At 46.5% G+C, this 26,973-nt stretch overlaps 1 protein-coding gene across 2 annotated transcripts in view; it reads right to left on the bottom strand.

Moving 5' to 3' along the window:
- The window catches only part of LOC110492210 (plexin-A1), a 306,350-nt gene that overhangs the window by 265,132 nt on the left and 14,245 nt on the right, over nt 1-26,973 (bottom strand). For both annotated transcript variants that reach the window (XM_036947176.2, XM_036947177.2), the window contains exon 2: nt 1,398-2,767. In XM_036947176.2, coding sequence (XP_036803071.1) covers nt 1,398-2,570 — 1,173 coding nt within the window. In that variant the 5' untranslated portion in view covers nt 2,571-2,767. The remainder of the gene's footprint in view (nt 1-1,397; nt 2,768-26,973) is intronic.

Here is a 26,973-nt window from a genome sequence, read left to right as displayed (position 1 = left end):
AGAGAGAGAGCGCGAGGGAGAAAAAGAAAGACACAGAGAGAGAATACCCCACCCATGTCCACGACACAGAGCCAGGCCCAGGGAGGCTTCAAGGCACTGTTAAACCCAGCTTTGGAAAAATACTTCTATCTCACACCAATCATTTAACCTCACATCTATCTGTCCTTGTGCCCTAGCCTGGCCCTAGCAGAGAAAAACATATCAGGGAGACTATATAGGATTGCAACATGAGCAATGGCAGACTGACACTACCAAATCAAAATTCAATTAAATTGTATTGGTTGTGTAAACAAATTTGCAGATGTTATCGCAGATGCAGCGAAATGCTTATGTTTCTAACAGTGCAGTAATACCTAGCAATAAAAAATAGACTCATAATAAAAATTAAGAAATTAAGAAATATCAGAACGAGCAATGTCATAGACTGGAAAAATAATGTATACTGTATTTATACTGTACATATAATGATGTGTTCTACATGTAAACATTACCACAGTGACCCATGTTCAATGTTCAAGCCACGGGAGAACTCAGGAGATTCCTGTGTTCTGTGTATTTCCCCTGGCCTGTGAGAGGAAGAGAGGAAGCCTGCCTGCCTTTATGCCTAGCCTGGGTGATTAGGGCATCAAACATGCATGCTCACACTCACCCTCCCTGCGCCGACCTTCCCTCTGCCCCAGCCCCGACTCCAACCCCAGCCTGCAGCCTCCAGGCCAGGAGTCCCGTGGGGACAGGGGTGACATGCTAGGCCACAGACGACAGCCTCAGGACTATATAAATCAATTAGAGCCAGAAGAGCGGGAAGACTCCCAGCAAACACAGTGACGGCCCGCACATCCCACACACCAGCCTAATGATGTGGCAACACACAGCTAAGGTGGGCGCATCCATAAAGAGACAGGAGGAGAGAGAGGATAGAGTGGGATGCTGGGAGAGGAGAGAGGGGGAGGAAAGGGCGGATAGAGGGAGGGTCAGAGGAAGAAAAAAGACAGACATCTCCACAGATATGTCTGCGATCTGAAAAGGCCTATGAGGTTAGCTGCTTCCGCTGTGACTCAGTTGATTGACTTGAGTTATTTGGATAGAGTTCTAACTCCAATGTTGTGGATGTGTGAGTCAGTGAGTGTGTCTAATTGAGATCTAGCTGGGATGGGTAGGCCCCCACAGACAGCAGCTCTCAGGAGGGCTGAATGTCTGCTCTCTCTACTCTCTATTCCCTACCCTACATATGCTCCAGTCCTCAGGGACAGACCGGAAGGAGTCTCTCTCTCACACACACTGGATTTAGGAAGATAGAAACGGAAGCATCACCCAGAAAGAGGTGCTTTACCAAAATACGTCCACTTCATCATCCCAATAACCATCATTCATTCACACACAGTGAAAGTTGGACTTACTGAGTTGATGCAGGCTAGTTCCTTGTTGAGCAGCCAGGGCAGTGACAGTTTCCCCTCTCCCCTGTAGCAGGACTGGATACGCTCCTTGATCTTCTCCTTGATGCGGCGCAGCGTGAACAGGCACAGGGCTGACTCCTTGGGGGGCTTGGCACGGTTCTTCTGGCCCTGGGCGAACACCGTGAACAGCACCTCGTCCTGCTCTGAGATGCCCAGTGATCGCGCAAGCTTGGTCCCGGGTCGGCTGAGGTAGGCGTCCTGCACCAGACGATACTCCACCCCGTCCTTGGTGCAGCCGATGGGGAACTCCACGTAGGAGTAGAACTTGGGGTCGTCCACGCAGAGACGGACGATCTTAGAGGTGAAGAACTGCTCCCCGCTGGCGTCGGGCGAGGTGAGCTGGGTATCCAGCTGCAGGGTCAGATAGTAGACAAACTGCTCGCTGCTGAAGCCGTAGATGTAGTAGATGTCGAAGGCGGGGAACTTGGAGAGCGTGTCCGAGGGTATCTTGAGCTGCGAGGACACAAACTCGTCCTGGTAGACAAAGCTGAACATGTCGGCATTCTCCTCGTTGGCCATCAGCTTGCGGCTGGAGAGCGTGGGGAAGTACTCTGACTTGCCGTCGATGGGCGTGCCCACAAACAGCTTGCCAGCCCCTCCCCCGCCCCCGGCCGCGTCTCCACCGATGACTACCCCAGACATGGTGCCAGCCTCGGCCACGCTGGACAGGTAGTGCTCCTTACGGTGGTGCGGCTCACCCAACTTGAACAGGTCGTCCAACCGAAGGAACTGGCAGATGCCTTGGGAGGTGCTGCCACAAGCGATCAGGCGGTTCTGCCCGTAGTCCAGCAGCAGCAGCTTGTTGACGTTACTGGTCTGGGCCAGTTCATGGGGGCAGGATTGGACACCCGGAGGGGGGTAACACTTCTCATTGTCCACCACAGGGCCTGTAACGTGGTTGCGGAGCTTGGTCAGGTTGCTGGACAGCTTGAAGATCCAGTTGACGGCTCCCAGATACACCTCACCTGTCTTGTTGTGGACCACCAGGTGTGTGAGCCCCCCCTCTGGAGGGGAGAATGTCCTGAGGTTGCTGGGAATGGTGGCTAACACCCCTGACAACAGGAGGAGGAAGGGTAGGAGAGGGCCTCCCAGGGATGGGGTGGGGTGGCAGATCATGTTGGGCTCTGGTAGGTGAGGAGAGGTTCCTGAGTGTGTGTGTGTTCTTCTTCCTCTACTGAAGCTGTGGCTGTCCTACACCAGGCTGAAGGAAGGAAGGGAGGGGATGGTGGTGTAGCTCTGGCCTGGCGTCCTCTGGGCTCCGTGTCTCTGCTCTGTCGTCTATAACATCGTCCCCAGAGCCTCGGCCGCCAGCCCTGCGAACAGAAGGAAAAAAATACATTAGGAGACAGGACCAGGGAACGCTCTCTCCATATCGATTGGCTAGGGTTTTGAAAGCTCTGCCAGCCACACAGAGCGGTGAGGGCAAAAAATTGTCATAATACATAAACATTCATTAATTACAGTAGGGCTTTAAGGGGAATCCTATACAACATTTAATGAGCATGTCAGGCTGCCAGTCAGAGCTATCACTAACTCAACACAGAGCATTAGGCTACATTAAGCATTAAGCATTTCACTGTACCGTGTGCACGTGACCAATAAACTTTGATTTAATTTGACAGACCATGGTGTGTCCTCATTTATATTCTACACACACTCACTGCATCATCACCATCACCTGCAGCACTGGAGCAGGCGGACATGCAAGATACAGCTAGAAAGACATCCCCTACTGGGTACTGGGATAGGAAAGTTCACCCAATCACAATAAAGAATGACTTAGGTAAAGGTAAAGTGCCTTTATACTCAAACATAGAGAACTCTCAGTGCTGTCAGTATGGCCTGAATATAGAGGGGGCAGACTTCAAAAGAATACACGTTCATTTTTCTATTGCACTACTGTGTAATTGATGAAGCGAACACTATAAAAGTATCAGGATGATAAATTAAATATTACATTGGAAATGAAGAACTAGGGTTGCAAAGGGAGGGTATATTACTGGTAACTTGAAGTTTTCCAGTAAACTACCAGAATTTTGGTAACTTTCATGTTTTTATTTTATTTTCTCACATGACTAGTGGCCTTTTTGGGTACTTCAGATTTTCACAGGTGTCTGTAATTATCTCTGGCCCTCTAGCCTTATCGGATGTAAAATATATAAAATAATAAAATATTATGATTTTACAATATAAAATAGAATGACAAAACTGTAAAACATTATCTTAAATATAAACCATCAACTTAAAGAAAATTATTGGTGTTTAATATGAGGTTTCTCACATTATATATTCTGATATATTTTTTTATACACTTTTATTTATTTTACTATGTGAAAATGTCTTTGTTGTAAATATGTTGGTGCCCAACTGGTGGCAGATGTGAAAAAAGTGAATACTGTAGTTGGAAGAGTTGCCGATTTGATAGAAATAATTTCATTGCTGATTAGTTGCTTTTTTCATTAAGTTAACTATTTTCTCTTGAACCATATTGTCTATCCACTAGAAACTCATGCACAATATGAACACAGGTATAATAAATGAATAATATATATGAATATATATATATATTTTTTTTAAGTTATTCAAGTATAAATGACCAATACCATAGATTACCATTAATGACCTGTTAATTACCTACATTAATTCCAGTAACTTAGCTTTGAAGAACAAAACAAAGAGGTTGACCGCACCACTCAGACCTTAAGGGGCCGCTTTAGGAGACCCCGTTACGTTCCCTCTCTCTCTCAACCCTCTCTTTCACCCTTCAGCCTCTCTCTCACACTCCAGGCCCAGACAGACAGTTAATAACTGCTTTCAACTCCCAGTCCCTGTCTTACATCAGCCATCACGATCTGCTATATGAACCCACTGTTCAACAGCCCATCAAGACAATGGGCACACTGTGTGATGGCTGGCGTTGGTGTTTGAGTCACAAAACCCACCGTAGTCTCAACTCTCAGCTCATTCACCACGCCAAGCCACACTCACTGATGTAAATTAGAGCAATGAAAGGCTTCAGATCACACATGCATACACTCATATTCACACACACAAGCATGAATGCGTACCCATTATAATCACAGATCTGTGACTCAACACACAGAGGCAATGGTTCGAGAGCACTAGTCTGAGAAATTTCTCTGTAAATGGAGACATCAAAATGATATTATATATATATCACAGGTGAATCTATCAGGTGCACAACTATGACAACGTTCTGTCACTGTGACAAAAAAATAAACAGTCAAAATGCCACACTTAAACTAATTTGCCATTGTCCCTGAACCGTGATTGAATCTGAAAACTGAATATGTCAGTGCTTTAACTGAATTAGGACAAAAAACAGCTGGAAAACATTGAGTGAAAAGCAACTGTTTCATGTCTTGCAAAGAGATCAGCTAGCTAGAATATGAATTAGATTAACAACAGCAATGTTACTATTAAGATGTTTTAAGAGAAACAAGAGGGTCTGGATGAGAGACAGAGGTAGAAGAAAGGACGGAAGAGAGAAGTTTAAGTGGAAGAGGGATGGAAAAGGAGAAAACAGCATAGGAACTGAGTGGTCGTTACTCTTTATGGCAAAACAATTCCTTTTCAATCCCCGAGAGACGGAGGATGTTGATGATGGCTGCTCTTAGCAAGTCAGCCAGTCAGTCAGTTATTTAGTCAGCAAGTCAGCCAGTCAGTCAGTTATTTAGTCAGCCAGCCAGCCAGTCAGTCAGTTATTTAGCCAGCCAGCCAGTCAGTCAGTTATTTAGTCAGCCAGCCAGCCAGCCAGTCAGTTATTTAGCCAGCCAGTCAGTCAGTCAGTTATTTAGCCAGCCAGCCAGTCAGTCAGTTATTTAGTCAGCCAGCCAGCCAGTCAGTCAGTTATTTAGTCAGTCAGCCAGCCAGTCAGTCAGTCAGTTATTTAGTCAGCCAGCCAGCCAGTCAGTCAGTTATTTAGTCAACCAGTCAGTCAGTCAGTTATTTAGTCAGCCAGCCAGCCAGTCAGTCAGTTATTTAGTCAGCCAGCCAGCCAGTCAGTCAGTCATTTAGTCAGTCAGCCAGCCAGCCAGTCAGTCAGTTATTTAGTCAGTCAGCCAGCCAGTCAGTCAGTCAGTTATATAGTCAGCCAGCCAGTCAGTCAGTCAGTTATTTAGTCAGCCAGCCAGCCAGTCAGTCAGTTATTTAGTCAGTCAGCCAGCCAGTCAGTCAGTCAGTTATATAGTCAGCCAGCCAGTCAGTCAGTCAGTTATATAGTCAGCCAGCCAGCCAGTCAGTCAGTTATTTAGTCAGCCAGCCAGGCAGTCAGTCAGAAATGCACCTGAACTCACAGGGCTGTCCATGGCAGAGAAAATGCAAGGCAGAATAAATTCATCAATGGGTTTGGCTGCAGAGAGCAGAGCAGAGTGGTTACCAGAGGAAGACTGAGGCAGGTTATGTTGTGGACGGACGGACGGCTCGGCTGGGCTCGGCTCAACCTGCCTCCTCGGATAATGGCCCCTGAGCCATAGCGCCAACACTGATTTATTGCTTGTGGCATATCAATTACAGCACCGGCCACAAAACTGGGGCCTCATACTTAAGCAAATTTATACACACTGCATCTTTAACATGGAGGTCACATCGGAGTCTGTGTGAGAGAGGCAAGCCACAGGCAGCACCAGGAACACACCGCATATGATTTATCATTTCTATGATTTTATTTGGATCCCCATTAGCTATTGAAGAAGCAGCAGCTATTCTTCCCTCGGTCCACACAAAACATAGAACATGACAAGATACACCACACTAATGTGCAGGAACAGCAGCACAAATGTAAACTAAGAACACTATGACTAAAGAACAATATGGCCAATTTAAAAAAGAACAAGAAACAGGAAATAAAGAAATGAATCGTATTAAGAATAATGTGTGTGTGTGTGTGTGTGTCTCTTCACAGTCCGCGTTGTTCCTTGAGGTGTTGTTTTATCTGTTTTTAAAACTGATTTTATTGCCAGCCTGATGAGTTACCTGTAGCAGAGATGTCTATCCATTCTGTTCTATCGATGTTTCACAGATATGCAAACACACTTATGTATGCACACACATACAGTATGCACTCCCAAGCAACAGTATAAACATTAAGGCTACAGCTTTGTGTATTCAGTGAAACATAAACAGTGGGGCAAAAAAGTATTCAGTCAGCCACCAATTGTGCATGTTCTCCCACTTAAAAAGATGAGAGAGGCCTGAAATTTTCATCATAGGTACACTTCAACTATGACAGACAAAATTAGAAAAAAAATCCAGAAAATCACATTGTAGGATTTTTAATGCATTTATTTGCAAATGATGGTGGAAAATAAGTATTTGGTCACCTACAAACAAGCAAGATTTCTGGCTCTCACTGACCTGTAACTTCTTTAAGTTATTGTGACAGGGTAGGACCGAAGTTTTGGTCGGTGTTTCATAGGGGACCCTATAATCTTTGGCTACATTCAAATGTTTTCTCTTAGCTACTTCATGTTTCTCAAGCTACTTCAGACAGTAAGAAACACAAAATGTAATTATTGAACCCAACAAAATAATGTATTGATTTAATTCATTAAAAATCCATGTCCTCCAAATCAAGGTTTCACAATTATTGGCACTATTGTACATCTACCAAAATTAAACAAGGAATTAAATTCCACTTATTTAAGTTTATCTAAGTGTTAAGGAAGTATATTGAGCCATTGCATCACTTCCTGTTTCACTAGGGTATAAAAATGAGGTAACACGAATGCAATATCCCTTTGTCATCCAACACCATGAAGAAAAGAAAAGAACTGGCAGTTCAAAAGAGACAGATGGTCATAGACCTTCATAAATCTGATAATGGCTACAAGAAGATCCACAAACTATTGAATATACCACTGAGCACTGTCAGGGCAATTATTTAAAAATTCAAAAGATATGGAACAGTCAAAAACCTCACAGGTAGAGGACGCAAAAGCATTTTGCCCCCTAGGATAGGGAGGAGGATCGTGAGAGAAGTAACAAAATCCCCAAGAATCACTGTGAAAAAATTGCAGGCCTTGGTGGCATCTTGGGGTCACCAGGTTTCAAAAAGCACAATCAGACACCACCTCCACAACCACAGGCTCTTTGGAAGGGTTGCCAGAAGAAAGCCCTTTCTGACCCCAAGACACAGACACAAGCACATCGAGTTTGCAAAACGTCATTTAAATTATGACTGGAAGAAGGTGCCCTGGTCAGATGAGACCAAAATTGAACGTTTTGGTCAGATACAACATCGGCATGTTTGGCGTCGAAACAGAGATGCATACAAGGAGAGGCACCTCATACCCACGGTGAAACAGAGATGCATACAAGGAGAGGCACCTCATACCCACGGTGAAATATGGTGGTGGGTGTGTGATGTTTTGGGGCTGTTTTAATTCCAGAGTTCCAGGGGCGCTGGTGAAGATTGATGGCATAATGAATTCAACCAAGTATCAGACAATCTGGTTGCCACTGCCAGAAGGCTGGGACTTGGCCGTATGTGGACTTTCCAACAAGACAATTACCCAAAACATACCTCAAGATCCACACAGAAATGGTTCTGTGACAACAAAATCAATGTTCTACCATGGCCATCTCAGTCGATGGAACTCGATCCAATCAAAAACCTGTGGGCTAAGTTGAAGAGGGCAGTTGATAAGCGCAAACCCAAGAATGTGAAGGCTCTTGAAAGGACCTGCATAGAGGAATGGTCCAAATTCCCTCCAAATTTGTTCCTTAACCTTGTCAAACATTACAGGAAAAGCCTCCATGCTGTTATCCTTACCAGAGGTGGTGGCACTAAGTACTAAATGAGGAGTGCCAATAATTATGAAACCTTGATTTTGGTGAAATGTATTTTGTATTAAATAATTGTATGATTTTGGTTGGTTCCATTGAAACATTAATAAAGTACAGTATTTCTCACGTTGGCATTTTGAGTTTATCTCCATAATTATATTGTTTATATTTTTTTAAGTATTGTTTGTGCATTGCCAGTTTATGTGCCAGTAATTTTGGAGCCCACTGTATATAGGGAAGGTAATCAGGGAGGTGATGGAGTCCAGGTGAGTCTGATGACGCGCAGGTGCGCGTAACAATGGCGACAGGTGTGCTCCATAACGAGCAGCTTGATGACCTAGAGGCCGGAGAGGGAACACACGTGACAGGGATCAAATGTATTTCACAGATTGAGTCATATAATATTAGGCCTAGTGATTATTTCTCAGTATCTACTTGCGAGCGGCCGAACATGCAGCTTTCTGCAAAGGTGTAAACTTTCGTAGGCTGATGGAAGGCTACTCAGAGTCAGTCTGCCTTACAGTGAAGCCTAATCAGACGTGCTCATTGTGGTTCTAACAGGCAATGTGTCCTGGTGTACACTGCTCAAATGATATGGAACAACACCCCGAGTGCATCAGACATGAATACAACAATACAAACAGTAACAACAGCACAACAAAATTGATAAACCGTTTTCTTTTGCAGGGGCCTTGTCATTGCAACTAGTGCTTTGTAAATGCACTGAACCACAATGGTGACACACGGAGCAAAGCAAAACTTTCCTGTGGTCAACACCATTCATCTTGAGGCCACGGGGGAGAGGGTGCAAAATGCAATCTGTTCATTATATCATATAGAAATTGGACATATCTATTTTAATACAGACAATGACAAATGACCCAATGGATCATGATAATTCTCTGGTAAAAAAGTGGGGGTGCACCCTTATTTTGAAAGTGGGGGTGCAGCTGCTCCATCTGTTCAATTAATAACTGTGCTCCTTGTGTGACAGGGGGCGGGGCTAGGTCTGGTGTGAGTGAGAGAGAGCGGAGACAGACGACTCAGGTTGCGGCGTAAACTATAAAAATGGACGGTACACAAGGCAGAGTAGCATATCACATTTAACAAACCAAACATGAAATTCCATTATAGAAGGTAAAGTAAAAACCCAAACTTGTCCATGCATCAATACAGGTATATAGTCAAATATGTTATACTGCCAAGCCCTTTGGCAGATGACAACAGGTTTAGCCAGATACTTCAACAAGATAGGACTTCTATTTAGAATGATTCTACAAGGCTTACAGAGAGTGAACTAATAGTTCAAATCATGTTCACCTCACACTACTCTGGTGGCAATTCACAGGCTTCTGGAGTGAAGGAGGGATAGATGGAGTGAAAGAGAGAGAGGAGGGATGGATGGATGGATGGAGTGAAAGAGAGAGAGGATGGATGGATGGATGGAGTGAAAGAGAGAGAGGATGGATGGATGGAGTAAAAGACAGAGAGGAGGGATGGATGTAGTGAAAGACAGAGAGGAGGGATGGATGGAGTAAAAAACAGAGAGGAGGGATGGATGGAGTAAAAGACAGAGAGGATGGATGGATGGAGTAAAAGACAGAGAGGAGGGGTGGATGGAGTAAAAGACAGAGAGGAGGGATGGATGGAGTGAAAGACAGAGAGGATGGATGGATGGAGTAAAAGACAGAGAGGAGGGATGGATGGATGGAGTGAAAGAGAGAGGAGGGATGGATGGAGTGAAAGACAGAGAGGAGAGATGGATGGAGTGAAAGAGAGAGAAGAGGGATGGATGGAGTAAAACACAGAGAGGAGGGATGGATGTAGTGAAAGACAGAGAGGAGGGATGGGTGGAGTAAAAGACATAGAGGAGGGGTGGATGTAGTGAAAGACAGAGAGGAGGGATAGATGGAGTGAAAGAGAGAGAGGATGGATGGAGTAAAAGACAGAGAGGAGGGATGGATGGAGTGAAAGACAGAGAGGAGGGATGGATGGAATAAAAGACAGAGAGGAGGGGTGGATGGAGTAAAAGACAGAGAGGAGGGATGGATGGAGTGAAAGACAGAGAGGATGGGTGGATGGAGTAAAAGACAGAGAGGAGAGGTGGATGGAATAAAAGACAGAGAGGAGGGGTGGATGGAGTAAAAGACAGAGAGGAGGGATGGATGGAGTAAAGGACAGAGAGGAGGGATGGATGGAGTAAAAGACAGAGAAATCAAATCAAATCAAATTTTATTTGTCACTTACACATGGTTAGCAGATGTTAATGCGAGTTTAGCGAAATGCTTGTGCTTCTAGTTCCGACAATGCAGTAATAACAAGTAATCTAACTAACAATTCCAAAACTACTGTCTTGTACACAGTGTAAGGGGATAAAGAATATGTACATAAGGATATATGAATGAGAGGAGGGGTGGATGGAGTAAACGACAGAGAGGAGAGATGGATGGAGTGAAAGATAGAGAGGAGGGATGGATGTAGTGAAAGACAGAGAGGAGGGATGGATGGAGTGAAAGACAGAGAGGAGGGATGGATGGAGTAAAGGACAGAGAGGAGGGATGGATGGAGTAAAAGACAGAGAGGAGGGGTGGATGGAGTAAACGACAGAGAGGAGAGATGGATGGAGTGAAAGATAGAGAGGAGGGATGTATGTAGTGAAAGACAGAGAGGAGGGATGGATGGAGTAAAGGACAGAGAGGAGGGATGGATGGAGTAAAAGACAGAGAGGAGGGGAGGATGGAGTAAACGACAGAGAGGAGGGATGGATGGAGTGAAAGACAGAGAGGCGGGATGGATGGAGTAAAAGACAGAGAGGAGGGATGGATGGAGTAAAAGACAGAGAGGAGGGGGATGGAGTGAAAGACAGAGGTGGAGGAATGGATGGAGTAAAAGACAGAGGAGGGATGGATGGAGTAAACGACAGAGAGGAGGGGGATGGAGTAAAAGACAGAGAGGAGGGATGGATGGATGGAGTGAAAGACAGAGAGGAGAGATGGATGGATGGAGTGAAAGACAGAGAGGAGGGATGGATGGATGGAGTGAAAGACAGAGAGGAGAGATGGATGGATGGAGTGAAAGACAGAGAGGAGGGATGGATGGATGGAGTGAAAGACAGAGAGGAGGGATGGATGGATGGAGTGAAAGATAGAGAGGAGGGATGGATGTAGTGAAAGACAGAGAGGAGGGATGGATGGAGTGAAAGACAGAGAGGAGGGATGGATGGAGTAAAGGACAGAGAGGAGGGATGGATGGAGTAAAAGACAGAGAGGAGGGGTGGATGGAGTAAACGACAGAGAGGAGAGATGGATGGAGTGAAAGATAGAGAGGAGGGATGTATGTAGTGAAAGACAGAGAGGAGGGATGGATGGAGTAAAGGACAGAGAGGAGGGATGGATGGAGTAAAAGACAGAGAGGAGGGGAGGATGGAGTAAACGACAGAGAGGAGGGATGGATGGAGTGAAAGATAGAGAGGAGGGGTGGATGGAGTAAAAGACAGAGAGGAGGGATGGATGGAGTGAAAGACAGAGAGGCGGGATGGATGGAGTAAAAGACAGAGAGGAGGGATGGATGGAGTAAAAGACAGAGAGGAGGGGGATGGAGTGAAAGACAGAGGTGGAGGAATGGATGGAGTAAAAGACAGAGGAGGGATGGATGGAGTAAACGACAGAGAGGAGGGGGATGGAGTAAAAGACAGAGAGGAGGGATGGATGGATGGAGTGAAAGACAGAGAGGAGGGATGGATGGATGGAGTGAAAGACAGAGAGGAGAGATGGATGGATGGCGTGAAAGACAGAGAGGAGGGATGGATGGATGGAGTGAAAGACAGAGAGGAGGGATGGATGGATGGAGTGAAAGACAGAGAGGAGAGATGGATGGATGGAGTGAAAGACAGAGAGGAGGGATGGATGGATGGAGTGAAAGACAGAGAGGAGAGATGGATGGAGTGAAAGAGAGAGGAGGGATGGATGGAGTGAAAGACAGAGAGGAGGGTGGATGGAGTGAAAGACAGAGAGGAGGGATGGATGGAGTAAAAGACAGAGAGGAGGGGGATTGAGGAAAGGACAGTGAGATTGGTCAGAAAACATTGCCCAGCTTCCCAGCTGCAATACTAATATGAAAACCGGGCCAAGCCTCTCAATCCAGCCCAGAAAAATCCATCATAACAGGAGATTGTTTCCGATGAGAAGGCAGAATCACCATATCAGCAGCAAAACACAAGTCAATCTGGCATGAAAGTCCTAAAGTAACGAGTGCAGCGGTTTAGCAGGATGAGGTCGGGCCAGAGACTCAATCAGGGCAGGGAGGGGGGAAGGCAGGGAGGGGGGAAAGGCGGGGAGGAGGGAAGGGGGGGAGGGGGGAAGCCGGGGAGGGGGGAAGGCAGGAGGCAGGGAGGGGGGAGGCAGGGAGGGGGGAAGGCGGGGAGGGGGGAAGGCGGGGAGGGGGGAAGGCAGGGAGGGCGGAGGCAGGGAGGGGGGAAGGCGGGAAGGCGGGGAGGGGGGAGGGGGGAAGGCGGGGAGGGGGGAAGGCAGGGACGGGGGAGGCAGGGAGGGGGGAAGACGGGGAGGGGGGAAGACGGGGAGGGGGGAAGGCGGGGAGGGGGGAAGGCAGGGAGGGGGGAAGGCAGGGAGGGGGGAAGGCAGGGAGGGGGGAAGGCAGGGAGGGAGGAAGGCAGGGACGTGGGAGGCAGGGAGGGGGGAAGGCAGGGAGGGGGGAAGGCAGGGACGGGGGGAAGGCAGGGAGGGAGGAAGGCAGGGAGGGGGGAAGACAGGGAGGGGGGAAGGCAGGGAGGGGGGAAGGCAGGGAGGGGGGAAGACAGGGAGGGGGGAAGACAGGGAGGGGGGAAGGCAGGGAGGGGGGAAGGCAGGGAGGGAGGAAGGCAGGGAGGGGGGAAGACAGGGAGGGGGGAAGGCAGGGAGGGGGGAAGGCGGGGAGGGGGGAAGGCAGGGACGGGGGAGGCAGGGAGGGGGGAAGACGGGGAGGGGGGAAGACGGGGAGGGGGGAAGGCGGGGAGGGGGGAAGGCGGGGAGGGGGGAAGACAGGGAGGGGGGAAGACAGGGAGGGGGGAAGGCAGGGAGGGAGGAAGGCAGGGAGGGAGGAAGGCAGGGACGGGGGAGGCAGGGACGGGGGAGGCAGGCAGGGAGGGGGGAAGACAGGGAGGGGGGAAGGCAGGGAGGGGGGAAGGCAGGGAGGGAGGAAGGCAGGGAGGGGGGAAGACAGGGAGGGGGGAAGACAGGGAGGGGGGAAGGCAGGGAGGGGGGAAGACAGGGAGGGGGGAAGGCAGGGAGGGGGGAAGACAGGGAGGGGGGAAGGCAGGGAGGGGGGAAGACAGGGAGGGGGGAAGGCAGGGAGGGGGGAAGGCAGGGAGGGAGGAAGGCAGGGAGGGGGGAAGGCAGGGACGTGGGAGGCAGGGAGGGGGGAAGGCAGGGAGGGGGGAAGGCAGGGACGGGGGGAAGGCAGGGAGGGAGGAAGGCAGGGAGGGGGGAAGACAGGGAGGGGGGAAGGCAGGGAGGGGGGAAGGCAGGGAGGGGGGAAGGCAGGGGGGGGGGAGACAGGGAGGGGGGAAGACAGGGAGGGGGGAAGACAGGGAGGGGGGAAGGCAGGGAGGGGGGAAGACAGGGAGGGGGGAAGGCAGGGAGGGAAGAAGGCAGGGACGGGGGAAGGCAGGAAGGGCGGAAGGCAGGGAGGGGGGAGGGAGGGAGCCAGGCCGGCATGGAGGGAGGCATAAAGGCAGGGAGGGAGAGAGGCAGGCAGGGAGGCAGGGAGGGATGCAGGCAAGCAGGGAGGGAGGGAGGGAGGCAGGGAGGGAGGGAGGCAGGCAGGCAGGCAGAGAGGGAGGCAGGCAGGGAGGGAGGGAGGGGGTCTTCACTGGAAAATAAAAAGTTGACAGGGACAAAATGAGCAAAGAAAATACAACTGCCAAATATGCAATTATTATTTGGCAATTTTTACCCCTTTTTCTCCCCAATTAGTAATTACAGTCTTGTCCCGTCGCTGCAACTCCCAAATGGACTCAGGAAGGTCGAGAGCCATGCGTCCTCCGAAACACGGCCCTGCCAAGCCGCACTGCTTCTTGACCCGCTACTTGCTTAACCCGGAAGCCACCTGTACCAATGTGTCGGAGGAAACACCGTAAAACTGGCAACCGAAGTCAGCGTGCATGCAGAGAAGTCGCTAGAGCGCGATGGGACAAGGACATCCCAGCCGGCCAAACCCTCATCTAATCCGGACGACACTGGGCCAATTCATGGGTCTCCCGGTGGCAGCTGGCTGCAACACAGCCTGGGATCGAACTTGGGTCTGTAGTGACGCCTATAGCACTGCGATACAGTGTCTTAGACCGCTGCGCCACTCAGGAGGACACCAAATCTGCAATTTGAGAGATAAGGAATGATGTTCCTTTCCCAACAGTTTACATATTTGTGTTGAAAAAGTTCAACGTTAAGGTTTAAATTCCCCAAGTGGGAATATTTAACAGGATGAAGAGGCAGACAGTGGGCCGTTATTGGGTTCATGTTCAGTGGGCTGTTATTGTGTTCATTTACAGGGAGGGGATAGCGTGTGAGATGGGTGTGTTTTGATAAGGTTTATGGAGTGTCTTGTTGAGGTGGAACAGATTGATATCACTGTTAGGCTGGGAGGGGGGGGTCCTTGGCTGTGTGCTGACTGCTGTCTGAGGCCATAAGGGCAAGGGGCCATACGGCTGTTAATAGTAAGGCTGTGTGGCTGACTGTGGCTGGCTGTGTGGCTGACTGTGGCTGGCTGTGTGGCTGACTGGCTGGCTGTGTGGCTGACTGTATGGCTGCTGCTGTGGTCCAGTGTGCCTCTGCTCACCATGCAAGGCACTGATTAGAACACTGCACTCCATTTATACTGTACTGCATTCCATGCCTGACACAGTGACCTCACTGACAGCTGCCCACACACACACACACACACACACACACACACACACAAATACAGACACACACACACACACAGATACAGACACACAAACACACACACAGATACAGACACACACACACACACACACACACACAGATACAGACACACACACACACACACACTTGTGTTTTTTCTAGGTCAAACAGGATTAGCGTGGAAAAGCAGCTCTGCCCCGTCAAGGATACAATGACTCAATGGCAGTTCAATTCAGTTGGCCACTGAAGAAGCCAGACAGCCAGGCCTCTCCATCCTGTACACGCTGTGTCACACACTCACACACACATCCAAAACACACAGGAACAGCTTCATGGGGTAACAGGTGCAGCTTACCAGACACAGTCACTCACAGTGATAAAAGGCGGGTGGTTCTGACAGAATCAGTGTCAGTATCTTAGAGTAACTATGTACAGTATTCATTCCAAACCTCCTGAGTTGAGGGATTTAAAAGGATCAAATATCCTGAACCAGACTGGACTCATGACCTCACGTCCACTACCAGTACATACTAAACACAGAACACTACATACTAAACACAGAACACTACAGAACAAACACAGAACACTACATACTAAACACAGAACACTACAGAACAAACACAGAACACTACAGAACAAACACAGAACACTACAGAACAAACACAGAACACTACATACTAAACACAGAACACTACAGAACAAACACAGAACACTACAGAACAAACACAGAACACTACATACTAAACACAGAACACTACATACTAAACACAGAACACTACATACTAAACACAGAACACTACAGAACAAACACAGAACACAACATACTAAACACAGAACACTACAGAACAAACACAGAACACTACAGAACAAACACAGAACACTACAGAACAAACACAGAACACTACATACTAAACACAGAACACTACATACTAAACACAGAACACTACAGAACAAACACAGAACACTACATACTAAACACAGAACACTACAGAACAAACACAGAACACTACAGAACAAACACAGAACACTACATACTAAACACAGAACACTACAGAACAAACACAGAACACTACAGAACAAACACAGAACACTACATACTAAACACAGAACACTACATACTAAACACAGAACACTACATACTAAACACAGAACACTACATACTAAACACAGAACACTACAGAACAAACACAGAACACTACATACTAAACACAGAACACTACAGAACAAACACAGAACACTACATACTAAACACAGAACACTACATACTAAACACAAAACACTACAGAACAAACACAGAACACTACATACTAAACACAGAACACTACAGAACAAACACAGAACACTACAGAACAAACACAGAACACTACATACTAAACACAGAACACTACATACTAAACACAAAACACTACAGAACAAACACAGAACACTACATACTAAACACAGAACACTACAGAACAAACACAGAACACTACAGAACAAACACAGAACACTACATACTAAACACAGAACACTACATACTAAACACAAAACACTACAGAACAAACACAGAACACTACATACTAAACACAGAACACTACAGAACAAACACAGAACACTACATACTAAACACAGAACACTACAGAACAAACACAGAACACTACAGAACAAACACAGAACACTACATACTAAACACAGAACACTACATACTAAACACAGAACACTATAGAACACTACAGACCAAACACAGAACACTACAGACCAAACACAGAACACTACAAACCAAATACAGAACACTACAGACCAAACACAGAACACTACAGACCAAACACAGAACACTACAGACCAAACACAGAACACTACATACTAAACACAGAACACTACATACTAAACACAGAACACTACAGAACAAACACAGAACACTACATACTAAACACAGAACACTACAGAACAAACACAGAACACTACAGAACAAACACAGAACACTACAGAACAAACACAGAACACTACATACTAAACACAGAACACTACAGAACAAACACAGAACACTACAGAACAAACACAGAACACTACATACTAAACACAGAACACTACATACTAAACACAGAACACTACATACTAAACACAGAACACTACATACTAAACACAGAACACTACAGAACAAACACAGAACACTACATACTAAACACAGAACACTACAGAACAAACACAGAACACTACATACTAAACACAGAACACTACATACTAAACACAAAACACTACAGAACAAACACAGAACACTACATACTAAACACAGAACACTACAGAACAAACACAGAACACTACATACTAAACACAGAACACTACAGAACAAACACAGAACACTACAGAACAAACACAGAACACTACATACTAAACACAGAACACTACATACTAAACACAGAACACTATAGAACACTACAGACCAAACACAGAACACTACAGACCAAACACAGAACACTACAAACCAAATACAGAACACTACAGACCAAACACAGAACACTACAGACCAAACACAGAACACTACAGACCAAACACAGAACACTACAGACCAAACACAGAACACTACAAACCAAATACAGAACACTACAGACCAAACACAGAACACTACAGACCAAACACAGAACACTACAGACCAAACACAGAACACTACAGACCAAACACAGAACACTACAGACCAAACACAGAACACTACAGACCAAACACAGAACACTACAGACCAAACACAGAACACTACATACTAAACACAGAACACTACATACTAAACACAGAACACTATAGAACACTACAGACCAAACACAGAACACTACAGACCAAACACAGAACACTACAGACCAAACACAGAACACTACAGACCAAACACAGAACACTACAGACCAAACACAGAACACTACAGAACAAACACAGAACACTACATACTAAACACAGAACACTACATACTAAACACAGAACACTACATACTAAACACAGAACACTACATACTAAACACAGAACACTACAGAACAAACACAGAACACTACAGAACAAACACAGAACAATACATACTAAACACAGAACACTACATACTAAACACAGAACACTATAGAACACTACAGAACAAACACAGAACACTACAGACCAAATACAGAACACTACAGAACAAACACAGAACACTACATACTAAACACAAAACACTACAGAACAAACACAGAACACTACAGAACAAACACAGAACACTACATACTAAACACAGAACACTACATACTAAACACAGAACACTACAGAACAAACACAGAACACTACATACTAAACACAAAACACTACAGAACAAACACAGAACACTACATACTAAACACAGAACACTACATACTAAACACAGAACACTACAGAACAAACACAGAACACTACATACTAAACACAGAACACTACATACTAAACACAAAACACTACAGAACAAACACAGAACACTACAGAACAAACACAGAACACTACATACTAAACACAGAACACTACATACTAAACACAAAACACTACATACTAAACACAGAACACTACATACTAAACACAGAACACTACATACTAAACACAGAACACTACAGAACAAACACAGAACACTACATACTAAACACAGAACACTACAGAACAAACACAGAACACTACATACTAAACACAGAACACTACAGAACAAACACAGAACACTACATACTAAACACAGAACACTACATACTAAACACAAAACACTACAGAACAAACACAGAACACTACATACTAAACACAGAACACTACATACTAAACACAAAACACTACAGAACAAACACAGAACACTACATACTAAACACAGAACACTACATACTAAACACAGAACACTACAGAACAAACACAGAACACTACAGAACAAACACAGAATACTACAGAACACTACAGAACAAACACAGAACACTACAGAACAAACACAGAATACTACAGAACAAACACAGAACACTACAGAACACTACAGAACAAACACAGAATACTACAGAACACTACAGAACAAACACAGAACACTACAGAACAAACACAGAACACTATAGAACACTACAGAACAAACACAGAACACTACAGACCAAATACAGAACACTACAGAACAAACACAGGACACTACAGACCAAACACAGAACACTACAGAACAAACACAGAACACTACAGAACAAACACAGAACACTACAGACCAAACACAGAACACTACAGAACAAACACAGAACACTATAGAACACTACAGACCAAACACAGAACACTACAGACCAAACACAGAACACTAAAGACCAAACACAGAACACTACAGAACAAACACAAAGTCACCCATAACCTGCTATTCCAGTTCTTTCAAGTCTCCAATCAAATAAATGCTGAGAGTGCTGGATTGGAGAGTACTGGGGAAATGCTAGAAGTGACGTATCCTGGCCCACCTGGAGCTGACGTTTACTAGCCTTAATACCGGTGGAAAAGCACTCCTAAAAACACAGCAAACTGTGTGCCGTCATGAAGATTGCAGTGCCATAGTAAACTCAAGGCACTCCAAGGAGAAATATATAAAAGACCATCACCAGCTCCTTCTACTCTGCTGTAAAGGAGAATGCCTAGCCCGGCTATTTCAGCCCTAAAAGCCCCGGTGCCTGACCTGCCAGTAAAAGGTAGAGTTCTGTGCGCGGGCTATCTCACTGCAGGAGGAACAGCAGCACCGCACTGCAACAACAGGAGGGTCTATAAACAGCCAACGAGACACGGAGTAGTGGACAGAATAGATCAAGCATTCTAGAAACCAACAGTGCAACACTTGCATTGTCTGCACCCACACTGTCCTCCACACCATACAGCATGCATTAACGTTGTTCCCAAATATGTGTTGTCATTGTTATGTTCCCTAATAACAAAGGAGTAGTGTGAGTCTGTGAGGTATAGCCATAAAGCAACCACCCTCATGCAGAACAGACAGTGCCAACACTCTCTTCTCTTCTTATAGGGTAGTCTATTAGGTTTATGACAATGACCTCATTTTATAGCAGGTGTTATAGCGCCACAACACTCATAAAAATTGTTTCAATTGCACTGACTGAAGTCCAAACTAAGACAAATGCCCTTATTCTTCCCTAAAGGCTGGGTATCTATCCAGTTTCCATTTGTCAGATGTATGGCAGTGCTCTCTCTCTCTCTTTCTTTTTACCCTCTCTTTCTTTCTCTAGCTCCCTCTTTCTCTCCCCCTCTCTCTCCCTTTCTCTCTCTCTCTCTTTCTTACACTAGCTCCCTCTTTCTCTCCCCCTTTCTCTCTCTCTCTCTTTCTTTTTACCCTCTTTCTTTCTCTAGCTCCCTCTTTCTCTCCCCCTCTCTCTCCCTTTCTCTTTCTCTCTCTTTCTTACACTAGCTCCCTCTTTCTCTCCCCCTTTCTCTCTCTCTCTCTTTCTTTTTACCCTCTTTCTTTCTCTAGCTCCCTCTTTCTCTCCCTCTCTCTCTCTCTCACCCTTTCTCTCTCTCCCTCTCTCCCTTTCTCTCTCTCCCTGTTTCTTTTTACCCTCTCTTTCTTTCTCTAGCTCCCTCTTTCAATCCCTCTCTCTCTCCCTCTCTCCCTTTCTCTCTCTCCCTCTCTCCCTTTCTCTCTCTCCCTCTCTCCCTTTCTCTCTCTTCCTCTCTCCCTTTCTCTCTCTCCCTCTTTCTTTTTACCCTCTCTCTTGTCCTCTTTCGTTCTTTCTCTCTCCCTTTCTCTCTCTTTCACCTTCTCTCCCTCTTTCTCCCTGGTAGAAGAGGAAAACGACCCCTGATACAGGCTGAGAGCCTCCTCTCGACCGAACAGTACAAGCCTAAAAGGACCTACTCATTTTCTTAATAACACAATTGCCACACTGCAGTTTGGAGCCAGTTTAGATTATCTACGGCGAATTCCATGATAAAATCCAGCATTTCGGGGCATTTTGAAGCACTTAAAATACTTAAGTGATTGTAGCTCCAGGGTCCTCTTTAGCGTACAGTCAAATAGAGGGGTTTCAAATCCCAGAACAGGGCCTGTGAGGGCAGCAGACTGTTTCCTGCTTTTCTAGGTTTGTCAGCACACATTCCTACTGCACAGCATCATCATGCTCTGTGCATTCTCCCTCCACTGGCCTATTTACTTAAGCGTGTGTGTGTGTGTGTGTGTGTTTGTGTGTGTGCGTGTGTGTGTGCGCGTGTGTGTGTGTGTGTGTGTGTGTGTGTGTGTGTGTGTGTGTGTAGATGTATGGGTTTGTGTATATGTATATGTTTTGACACTGAGTGAACTGATCTCTGACCAGCACTAGCTGTCTGATGACAGGACAAAGAACACATTATACCTAGACAAGCTCTCTCTCACACACACACACACACACACACACACACACACACACACACAGAGAGAGAGAACATGATGAGTAGGGCTGTAGCGGTTATGACATTTTGTCAGCTGGTTATTGTCATGCAAACTGTAATTGACTGTTAATTAATCTCCTGGTGTCCATCAACACGTTTAGCATCTCCTGGTCTCCATCAACACGTTTAGCATCTCCTGGTCTCCATAAACACGTTTAGCATCTCCTGGTCTCCATCAACACGTTTAGCATCTCCTGGTCTCCATCAACACGTTTAGCATCTCCTGGTCTCCATAAACACGTTTAGCATCTCCTGGTCTCCATCAACACGTTTAGCATCTCCTGGTCTCCATCAACACGTTTAGCATCTCCTGGGCTCCATCAACACGTTTAGCATCTCCTGGTCTCCATCAACACGTTTAGCATCTCCTGGTCTCCATAAACACGTTTAGCATCTCCTGGTCTCCATCAACACGTTTAGCATCTCCTGGTCTCCCATAAACACGCTTAGCATCTCTTGGTCTCCATCAACACGTTTAGCATCTCCTGGTCTCCATCAACACGTTTAGCATCTCCTGGTCTCCATCAACACGTTTAGCATCTCCTGGTCTCCATCAACACATTTAGTATCTCCTGGTCTCCCATAAACACGTTTAGCATCTCCTGGTCTCCATCAACACGTTTAGCATCTCCTGGTCTCCATAAACACGTTTAGCATCTCCTGGTCTCCATCAACACGTTTAGCGTCTCCTGGTCTCCATCAACACGTTTAGCATCTCCTGGTCTCCATCAACACGTTTAGCATCTCCTGGTCTTCATCAACACGTTTAGCATCTCCTGGTCTCCATAAACACGTTTAGCATCTCCTGGTTTCCATCAACACGTTTAGCATCTCCTGGTCTCCATCAACACGTTTAGCATCTCCTGGTCTCCATCAACACGTTTAGCATCTCCTGGTCTCCATCAACACGTTTAGCATCTCCTGGTCTCCATAAACACGTTTAGCATCTCCTGGTCTCCATCAACACGTTTAGCATCTCCTGGTCTCCATCAACACGTTTAGCATCTCCTGGTCTCCATAAACACGTTTAGCATCTCCTGGTCTCCATCAACACGTTTAGCATCTCCTGGTCTCCATCAACACGTTTAGCATCTCCTGGTCTCCATCAACACATTTAGCATCTCCTGGTCTCCATAAACACGTTTAGCATCTCCTGGTCTCCATCAACACGTTTAGCATCTCCTGGACTCCATCAACACGTTTAGCATCTCATGGTCTCCATCAACACGTTTAGCATCTCCTGGTCTCCATCAACATGTTTAGCATCTCCTGGTCTCCATCAACACGTTTAGCATCTCCTGGTCTCCATAAACACGTTTAGCATCTCCTGGTCTCCATCAACACGTTTAGCATCTCCTGGTCTCCATCAACACGTTTAGCGTCTCCTAGTCTCCATCAACACGTTTAGCATCTCCTGGTCTCCATCAACACATTTAGCATCTCCTGGTCTCCATCAACACGTTTAGCATCTCCTGGTCTCCATCAACACATTTAGCATCTCCTGGTCTCCATAAACACGTTTAGCATCTCCTGGTCTCCATCAACACGTTTAGCATCTCCTGGACTCCATCAACACGTTTAGCATCTCATGGTCTCCATAAACACGTTTAGCATCTCCTGGTCTCCATCAACATGTTTAGCATCTCCTGGTCTCCATCAACACGTTTAGCATCTCCTGGTCTCCATCAACACGTTTAGCATCTCCTGGTCTCCATCAACACGTTTAGCATCTCCTGGTCTCCATCAACACGTTTAGCATCTCCTGGTATCCATCAACATGTTTAGCATCTCCTGGTCTCCATAAACACGTTTAGCATTTCCTGGTCTCCATCAACACTCTCTCTGCAAGTCACGGGATATTCTGCCCAAACTCTATGCCCTGGGGGCTCCAAACTTGTTCCTGCAGCTAACCAGTGCTTCATTTGGGAAACAAGGTGAAACCAGGTGAAATCTGTTGGGGAGCATCGATATTAACATGTTTTCTCAACAAAACCATATTTCACTAAACTGTTGACAGCCCCCTGCGCGCTGGAGAAAGGAATAAAGGAGAGAGAGACAGAGGAGGAGATGGAAACACATGGTGGTGAGATATTCTATATAGCTAATGGGAATGTGTCACCCAATTGATTAGGAAAATATTTTTTTGAACAAAATCAAATACGAATTCAATAATTGTAGGCTAACTGTAAACCGCCCTGCACAATCAATGAACCAACAGCATGGCCTCGGGCTATATGTTCTCTCCCAGACGACATTTAGAGCGTAGCATAAGGTAACCAGTCCAGCCAGTATGCATGATAATACAGTCCACACTCAAAGTTGATCACTAGAATGTGTTTAATTTTGGAGTATAGGCGAGACCAATGTATGTACCAAAGACACCTTCAATCACTTTGTTTTATGTTTCTCTGCCATCCGTAATAGACTAGATATTGTATAATGGCACAATCCTCATTTTAATTCTGTCTAGTGTTTCCGGGCTCACAGGCTGTACTATGCATATGAGTGATTTGAATGAATCATCAGCTTGGAAATTGCTGTCCATTTCACTGTGTTAGACTTTGAAACAATATCCACAACGACCCTGTTTTACACTGTTTCAACCTGCTGTTGAAATGGATCATCACAGTGAGGTGAGTTTTAAAAGCATGATGCTGTTTTGATGATAGGTGTTGGACCTACCTAACAGGCTACAGGGAGGGAGACAGTAGACCTGCCTAACAGGCTACAGGGAGGGAGACAGTAGACCTGTCTGACAGGCTACAGGGAGAGAGACAGTAGACCTGTCTGACAAGCTACAGGGAGGGAGACAGTAGACCTGTCTGACAGGCTACAGGGAGGGAGACAGTAGACCTGTCTGACAGGCTACAGGGAGAGAGACAGTAGACCTGTCTGACAGGCTACAGGGAGGGAGACAGTAGACCTGTCTGACAGGCTACAGGGAGGGAGACAGTAGACCTGTCTGACAGGCTACAGGGAGGGAGACAGTAGACCTGTCTGACAGGCTACAGGGAGGGAGACAGTAGACCTGTCTGACAGGCTACAGGGAGGGAGACAGTAGACCTGTCTGACAGGCTACAGGGAGGGAGACAGTAGACCTGTCTGACAGGCTACAGGGAGGGAGACAGTAGACCTGTCTGACAGGCTACAGGGAGAGAGACAGTAGACCTGTCTGACAGGCTACAGGGAGAGAGACAGTAGACCTGTCTGACAGGCTACAGGGAGGGAGACAGTAGACCTGTCTGACAGGCTACAGGGAGAGAGACAGTAGACCTGTCTGACAGGCTACAGGGAGGGAGACAGTAGACCTGTCTGACAGGCTACAGGGAGAGAGACAGTAGACCTGTCTGACAGGCTACAGGGAGAGAGACAGTAGACCTGTCTGACAGGCTACAGGGAGGGAGACAGTAGACCTGTCTGACAGGCTACAGGTAGAGAGAAAGTAGACCTGTCTGACAGGCTACAGGGAGAGAGACAGTAGACCTGTCTGACAGGCTACAGCAGCACAGATCAGTTAAGACCAGTAGCTGCCTTTAAGACCCAGGCACGGAGAGGAGGAGGAAACTGCGGAAAGCGCCCACTGAGGGTAGGAGGGGTTACCAGTCAACTGCCTGCGAACTTGCCTCACCGAGCCAATGCTGTTGTTGTGTTTTTATCAATTCACTGTGAAATAGCACATCATTAGCTTGGTTACGAGTATGTTTAGCTATCATTCCACTCCTTGTCATTCTAAACATCTGTGGCATGCAATATGTCACAGAGTACAAGGAGTGGAATGTTAGCTAAACAGATTGGTACCCAGGCTAGCACATCACAAGGCTCCCTGGAATGTCTCCCTGACTCTCCTATCCAGCTTAAAGTCACACACATGATTCAAACAGGATATTAGGATTCAAGTTCTAGCTCAAGAACTCAGAGATGAGTGTCATGCTTGATTAAATGCTACCACTTGAGGTGAGCAGACACACACACACACACACACACAGAGATAGACACACACACACACAGAGAGATAGGCACACACACACACGCACAGCCACAGCCACACCAAGATGCACCCAACTCCATTGGAAGGAGGGCTTTCATTTTTAATGCAGGGTCAGGGTCTCTCGGCGAATAACCACTTAGATAAATTGTGTGTGTGTGTGTGTGTGTGTGTGTGTGTGTGTGTGTGTGTGTGTGTGTGTGTGTGTGTGTGCGTGCGTGCGTGACCGCGTGTATGTGTGCTCACTCGCGAGCGTGTGCATGCAAGCGTGTGTGTGCGTGTGTGCGTTTGTGTGCGTCAGTCTGTGTGAACACGTCCGTGTCATCCCCGGCGCTCCTGTGACATTTCCAGTGGGATATTTCAGTTCCTGCCGTCTGGGTTTGTGCTAACACAATTACAGCAGGCTAATGAACAGAGCACCCAGATAAAGTACCCGCCACGCACACTTCCGCTCAGCATTTCAATCTCCTTTAAAGGCTACATTTGCATCTTTAATATAAATGAAATCCCTCATTAATGTGCAGATGGCTGATCAGATGTGAGCAGGGTGGCAGTTAGCCTAGTGCTTAGAGTGTTGGGCCAGTAATCGAAAGGTCGCTGGTTCCAATACCCGAGCCGTCAAACCTGTCAATGTGCCCTTTTGCACGACACTTAACCCTAATTTGCTCCAGAGGCGCTGTGCTACTCTGCCTGACCCTGTAAAACAACACATTCCACTGCACCTATCCAGTGTATGTGACAATAAAACATCTAATATTATTTTCTATTTTTATATTAAAATTGACACCATTTGCCCTCCCTCTTTCCCCTGCACTGCCCTCTGAGCTTTGACTCTGTGCCCTGGTATTAGACATGCTTGCTTTCAAGTCTTTGCATAGTCACTCTACCCCTACCTACATGGTTTGATTTGATTTTCCATCTAGTAGAAATGTGCTATTGTGACAGTGATTGACCATAGTGGATCCAAATTAAGATTCCAGAAATGGAAGATTCCACTGTGGAGGTTTATAGGGGAATGCTTCCTCTCTCACACGGGGCAGCTCTAGCCCCGTTATCTGCCGGATAACTGGGTCTGGCTGTGGATGTGGTTCTGATTAGTGAGGCTAGGGCCTGAAAGCGTTCCAGACATGCACGGCCAGAGCCAGGGGAATATGGGATAGGGTTAGCACGGCTCCCCGCCTTTTACGCTTTATACAAGCGATGACAGCACACACCTGTTTCCTTACTGACCCCCGTACCCCCTACCATCCCTAGGGGAATTACACTCCATTGGAGTGAGATGGGCGTTGGAGGAGGGGGGTTGATCTCTGTCAGGTTGGTAGCCACTGGTATGTGGTAAAGGCCGGTGATTCAGGCAATTCATCCAATCAAGCAATTAAGTAATTCAGCACACCTCTGAAATATAAACAGCCGTGGCCCACTT

This window comes from Oncorhynchus mykiss, chromosome 16 (genome assembly GCF_057628025.1).
Source record: "Oncorhynchus mykiss isolate SJ-2025 chromosome 16, ASM5762802v1, whole genome shotgun sequence".
Taxonomy (NCBI): Eukaryota; Metazoa; Chordata; class Actinopteri; order Salmoniformes; family Salmonidae; genus Oncorhynchus; species Oncorhynchus mykiss.
This window is presented reverse-complemented; position numbering and strand designations above follow the sequence as displayed.